The sequence below is a fragment of the Ostrea edulis genome, chromosome 1, assembly GCF_947568905.1.
Source record: "Ostrea edulis chromosome 1, xbOstEdul1.1, whole genome shotgun sequence".
Taxonomy (NCBI): Eukaryota; Metazoa; Mollusca; class Bivalvia; order Ostreida; family Ostreidae; genus Ostrea; species Ostrea edulis.
The window spans coordinates 61,730,832-61,738,012 of record NC_079164.1 but is presented as its reverse complement, the minus strand read 5'-3'; the positions used below and the strand labels follow the sequence as shown (position 1 = coordinate 61,738,012).

At 35.3% G+C, this 7,181-nt stretch overlaps 1 protein-coding gene across 3 annotated transcripts in view; it reads right to left on the bottom strand.

Annotated features, from left to right (window-relative positions):
* Positions 1–544: 544 nt before the first annotated feature.
* LOC125648493 (uncharacterized) overlaps positions 545–7,181 on the bottom strand; it is a 30,230-nt gene continuing 23,593 nt past the window's right edge. For all 3 annotated transcript variants that reach the window (XM_048875622.2, XM_048875631.2, XM_056155815.1), the window contains 2 exons: positions 3,604–3,737; positions 545–2,913 (listed from right to left, as the gene is read on the bottom strand). In XM_048875622.2, the coding sequence (XP_048731579.2) occupies positions 2,543–2,913; positions 3,604–3,737 (505 nt within the window). In that variant the 3' untranslated portion in view covers positions 545–2,542. The remainder of the gene's footprint in view (positions 2,914–3,603; positions 3,738–7,181) is intronic.

The window sequence follows — 7,181 nt, the reverse complement described above, 5'->3', positions numbered from 1 at the left end:
CATCGTCGATTAATCCGGGCGCGTCGGATTGTTAAAATCAAGTATGCAACAAATACAGGTTCAAATCGCTCAAAACATGAAAACTGGTCCCCACCAAAACCGATTACTCCCTGGTATACACTGTACATTATCGATATAAGCATCTGACATGTGCTTTGTCCTAAATGCCGTACCCTGTGGGGGTCCGGGTTAGAATAGGCGAGACCTGAAAAACCAAGGCCCCGTGTCACCTCTCTGCAAAAAGGCCATAAACGCCGAGCATAGGCCTAAATTTTGCAGCCCTTCACCAGCAATGGTGATGTCTCCATACGAGTGAAAAATTCTCGAGTGGGACGTTAAATAATATATAACAACTGAATGCCGTAAAAGTTTTGAATTTTGCAAGTACCACTCCCAAATTTTTCATATTTGGAGTTGGCCCTTTAAATTGTAAAAGTCAGCCGTCAATTGTAAAAGTAAGCCTCTTCGTAAAACTCCAATATGAAGTTCATATGCATTTACAGTTTTATTTCGATATTTCTTGCGAAAGAATAGTAAAACTGTATCATTCCTTGGGAAAATTTTATTAGTCGTTTAAAAAATAGTCAGACATAATTTGACAATACGTGATGGATTTATAAACACAATTGGGATGGAAAAAAATCTGTATTACGCAAAACGAATTAAAAGGCCATCATCACTTAAGCACTCAGTAAAACTACAGGAGTACTTTTAAGGGTACTCAATATTACACACACACAGTTCACGTTTATAACACACTGCACATAAAATTTAGGGATTACTTCAAGTAAAAAATTTTTACGCATCTGTGTAGCATTAAATGCATATCAAGAACAGAAGCACTCCCTAAAATGACATTTTGAAAACGCCTCTACGTCTGTTTGATACTGACAAGTTAATGTAATCATAAAAATTGTTTGTGAATCGCTAAAAATCGCAAAAAGTTTACAAAAACAAAAGTATTCTTATTTTCTTTGTTTCCAGGCCCCAAGACCATAATCTGAAAATAGACTTAAGTCAAAATTTTGATAACTTATATCTATACTGAAAATTTTATTTGTTTATGAAAGTTATTTCAAAAGTTAGCTGGATTTGAAATTCAGACTTAAATCTATTCTCAGTTTATGGTCTTGGGGGCAGGAATCGGCGCCTTGATAGTGAATAGCATAAACATCCAAAATCAAATCACCTCTTTAATTCCTTGATTTGGCGATTTCTAAGGTTACGAAGTAGCAATTACGAGACACTAAAACGGAAATAGTAAATATCTATGATACAGTGTTACGACCAATGTCTGTTAATGACAAAAAGCACACTCATACATGTACATGCCTGAGCAACTTCATGTAAAACGGATACATACATCTATGACACGTGACCCATTTTACAAACAAATATCCGTAACCTTTTGGGTATTCAACATAGAATTGTAAAAGGACCAACAACAAATCTATCATTTCATCATATAATCTACTCACCACTCAGAGTATAGATAAAACAGAGATACAGCTACTTTTTTAAAGGAATACATGTACATACATAAGTTGCCCAAAATTAATCATTTGCCTAAAACTATTAATCTCTCTCTCTCTCTCTCTCAATCTCTCTCTCTCTCTCTCTCTCTCTCTCTCTCTCTCTCTTCAATATTATGAAATCTTTTACTTGTCGTTACACATCTTCGCAAGCTTTGCTTACTCTCCTATATTAAGTGAATCGGACATTTGGCTTGCGAAGATGGTGATTACATGTCACATTTGAAAATTATAGGAAATGACTTAAAAACAAAAAATCTGGAGCAATGCATATAACAAAACACCAGGATACAGCATACAGCACTTGTCATTCAAACAAAATATATAATGTTGTCTACAGCCCCAATATTTAATATCGTATATATGTGTCTTGATGTTCCGTATGAGTAAATATGCAGTGAAACATATTATGAATGACAGAGGTTCATAGGCAACTGAAAACCAAGGGCGTGTTAAATAATCCGCCCATTTGAAGGACGCGTCGCAGAAGGATGACGCTTTTCTTTACATTTTTAGTTTCTATGTTATCATTAACTTCAACGGGTTTCTACTCTTTCTAAATTGAAAAGATACATTTCATTTAAAGCACCTTTTGTTAAAGTGCATATCTCGCCTTCGGCACAAAATAAATGATATTCTTACGAAATGGTTGACCTCTTGGCCAAACAAAACTAGTCTTTTTGAATAATTGTATCAGCAATTTATTGTTTGAACTTGCACTGCACTGAAGTGACGAAGAAAAAACTGCGCACTCTATGCAATTTTTCAGAAAATTCGTATTCTGCATAAAATGTGGTTCCTGAGATCTCTGAATCTAATACAACTACACCATCTTCATCCGACAGAAAATACATTAATTTGCCTTCTCAATACATCTAACTGGATTGGTTTTTTTTTTTTTTTTTTTACTAAATACGTATTAACAATCACATTATCTTGTCTACATCATACATCACAACAGAAAAATCGACATTTATAATCATTCCAATCCAAAAGACATTGTCAACATATCACGACAGCACAATCATTAAAAGAGCGATTAGAATTATATGGAAACAGTAAGAGACTCCGCGAACAACAGAACCTGCATTTTCTGGACCAGATCCAGTCTTTTCTTCAGGAATGACATTTGGGTTTGATGGATCTTTGCCGCCTTTCTCTATGTCTGGTTCATCCGTTTCTGGTTTAGGTTCCTCCGTTCCAGGTTCTGGTTTAGGTTCCTCTGTTTTAGGTTCCTGTGTTACTGGTTCTGGTTTAGGTTCTTCTATGTCTGGTTCTGGTTTAGGTTCTTCTGTGTCTGGTTCTGGTTTAGGTTCCTCCATTCCTGATTCCTCTGTTTCTGGTTTAGGTTTCTCGGTTTCTTTTTCACCATTATCTGAATCTTCAAGATAATAATTTCATGCATTAAATACTAGGTACTATTTAGTAATATCTTTATAATAGTGCCTCAGTGGTTTTCTAGAAATACCCCATATATCATAGAAAAGGTTAATTATTCAGGTTTTGACACGGCACCGTGAGAAGGACGGCTATCACATGATGCAGTGTAAGCCACGGATGCCGTTTTCTAATGTGAATTTCTGATACTTTCTCTATATTGTCTGCCACGCTGTTCAGTTTGTATTTCCTACTTGTAACGGGATATTATGCTAGCCTTATTTGGCCCCAGGAATTATTTAAAATTTTGAGTATGTACAACGTCCTCATTTTCGGTCGACAAATTACAAGAAATGACACATAGTTGTAAATATATTCATGGTTTTGCAGCATGGAATTTGTAGTATGAAAAAAGATTTCGTTATACACGAATATTCGCATTTTTAGGGGTCAACACGATATAAAAAGTAATATCTGTTTTTGTTGACGTTATTCATAATTCTTCATGGCAAGTTTAATACAAAGCCGGTTAGAAAGTCCTAACTGAACACGAACACCTAGTCTCAAAAATACTTAAACTAAATATATCATAGATAGAGAAACATTTCAGGTTTGTTTGTCCAGATTATGAACTTTCTAGAGGATGGAATTCAAAAGACAAAACCAAGACCATTAAGAATACAGATAGCCATACCTTTGGAACAGTTTTCAGTATCGTACAGGTGATTAAATAGTCCACGGGCTACATCAATCATAAACTCGAAGGCCCTCTCATCATTACACTGCTCTACAACATCTTCTACACAGTCTACAAGGTTCTCCTTTAACCTTTAAAACAAAAAAAAATATGATAATGGTAATCATGCCAATCTACACAAAATGTCCGTGTATTTATTTTAGCATATTTAAATTTTGGCGCCATAGGAACTTTTGCATTATTTGGCGTTATTATGAATTTGTCCTTCTATGTATGATAATGGATAAACAGAAATTGTCATATTTTAGCGAAACCATATATAAACGCTCTTGTTTCATCACCATAGGCGCTAAATATGAATCCCGCTAAAATAAGTACACATTCAGAGTATATGCAGATATTCCGCGCTTGTGTCTAAAAGATTTCAAATTGTTGTAAACATAATATATAGTCTTATCTCTATATGCTTACTTGGGGAGGTTCCATCTTCACAGGTCAAGGCTTATAGAATCGTTACCTCGCACTATGTGTTTAGTGCGTTACTTATAGATTCGTTACCTCGCACTATGTGTTTAGTGCGTTACTTATAGATTCGTTACCTCGTACTATGTGTTTAGTGCGTTACTTATAGATTCGTTACCTCGTACTATGTGTTTAGTGCGTTACTTATAGATTCGTTACCTCGCACTATGTGTTTAGTGCGTTACTTATAGATTCGTTACCTCGTACTATGTGTTTAGTGCGTTACTTATAGATTCGTTACCTCGCACTATGTGTTTAGTGCGTTACTTATAGATTCGTTACCTCGCACTATGTGTTTAGTGCGTTACTTATAGATTCGTTACCTCGCACTATGTGTTTAGTGCGTTACTTATAGATTCGTTACCTCGCACTATGTGTTTTAGTGCGTTACTTATAGAATCGTTATCTCGTACTATGTGCTTTAGTGCGTTACTTATAGATTCGTTACCTCGTACTATGCGCTTTAGCGCGTTACTTATAGATTCGTTACCTCGCACTATGTGCTTTAGTGCGTTACTTCGCGTTAGTGCAAGGTAGGGGATCTTACAAGTAAAGATGGAGGAGTTCTGAAATACTTAGTGCTTTAAAAATAAACATGAATGATTGTAAAAAAAAAAAAAAAAAAGTGAACAAATTCAACTTTTTCTTTTAATAAAATTCCCTGGCTAAAAAGTCTTGATTGTAACCCGGCAAAAATTTTGTTGTTCACTGAGTGATCCTCTTATTAACGCTGTGAAGAGAGTATTCTTTAAAAAAAACCACACACAAAAACAAGAGGCCCACGGGCCATATCGTTCACCTGAGTCACCTTGGTCTATATTTCTAGATTTTCCCTATCTATTCGCATGTAAAAAATTTATCCTTATTGTGGTCCCAATCTACTACCAGGGGCCATGATTTTTACAAATTTTAATCTGCACTATGTCAGAAAGCTTTCATGTAAATGTAAACTTTTCTGGCCCTGTGGTTCTTGAGAAGAAGACTTTTAAAGATTTTCTCTATATATTTGTATGTGAAACTTTAATCCCCTATTGTGGCCCCATCCTACCACCGGGGACCATGATTTTAACAAACTTGAATCTGCACTATGTCAGAAAGCTTTCATGTAAATGTAAACTTTTCTGGCCCTGTGGTTCTTGAGAAGAAGACTTTTAAAGATTTTCTCTATATATTTGTATGTGAAACTTTAATCCCCTATTGTGGCCCCATCCTACCACCGGGGACCATGATTTTAACAAACTTGAATCTGCACTATGTCAGGAAGTTTTCATGTAAATTTCAGCTCTTCTGGCGCAGTGGTTCTTGAGAAAAAATTTAAATGATCCCACCCTATTTTTGCATTTTTGTGATTATCTCCCCTTAGAAGGGGCATGGCCCTTCATTTGAATAAAATTAAAAGCCCTTCACCGAAGAATGCATTCGGCCAAGTTTAGTTGAAATCGACTCAGTGGTTCTGGAGAAGAAGTCGAAAATGTAAAAAAAAAAAAAAGTTTACAGACGGCCAACAGGCGATCAGAAAAGCTCACTTGAGCTTTCAGCTCAGGTGAGCTAACAAGTTACATGACGTACTCGAACTATCCATAAAGCAAAAGTGAATTACGAGAAGACATTTTCATTTACTGTAAGGCTTTTATATTTTAACGTCTCATTTCGTTTTAGAATTTTGTGTAAAGTTCTGGAACATCATGACACCATGATTATTTTGCATCAATCTGATTATAATAAGATCTTTGATCCGCTCCGTTATTGTTATGTCGCTACACAACAATAATGGAGCGGATCAAATGTCTTAGTTTAATCAGATTGGTTTTGCATTTCATTTCCGACGACATATAGTGCTATTGAACATTCTAAACAGCTTCCACTTCTTTTCAAGCACAATTAACAGATGTAAAATAGATATTACGTCATTGGTCTAATTAACGTTGCAATTGTTCATCAATCGTATATTTCTTTATCATTTTTAAAAATGATAACCGAGAGTTTATTTGAGAACACAGTGCCAGCAAGCGTGACTGCGTCTTTTTGAGGAGGCAAAATTGACCTTGAAGTATGTCCTTGACCTCTTGTGCAGTATATATCAATGAAATATAACGAATGCAACGAGAAAGTAAACATCGTTATTATGAAACTGACTCCGGGCACAGCTGCGGATTGACAGAGATATGAATAGGAAAAAACGATAAAGAGACAGACAGATAGAAATATAGGCTGACCAAAATCAATAAGCTCCCCGATCTTCGATCTCAGGAAAGTACAAAGCATTTGACGTGTAAATTTTCATTTGATTTAACCTGCACATTATCTGAGCACCCTTTAATTACACCCCATAAATATCACGAACTTCAAATAAATGATATCATATTAAACACTATGACGCTTTTAAAAAGATTTTTGAATTGCAAACTTCAAAGTTCTACCACCAACATGATAAACTAATCGTTTCATATTTGAAGACAATGACATAATGGATGTAATAGGAACAAAATCGAAAGAACTATGGGAAAATTCAGAATAGAAATAACACTATCAACTCAATCACAGAAAATGATATGTACATAGAAAAAACCATACCTATACACGTCAAATAGACAACTCAAAAACATACCTATACACGTCACATAGACAACTTAAAAACATACCTACACACGTCAAATAGACAACTCAAAAATATACCTACACATGTCACATAGACAACTCAAAACATACCTACACATGTCACATAGACAACTCAAAAACATACCTACACACGTCACATAGACAACTCAAAACATACCTATACACCTCACATAGACAACTCAAAACATACCTATACACGTCACATAAACAACTCAAAAACATACCTACACACGTCACATAAACAACTCAAAAACATACCTACACATGTCACATAGACAACTCAAAATATACCTACACACGTCACATAGACAACTCAAAACATACCTATACACGTCACATAAACAACTCAAAAACATACCTACACATGTCACATAGACAACTCAAAAACATACCTACACACGTCACATAGACAACTCAAAAACATACCTACACAT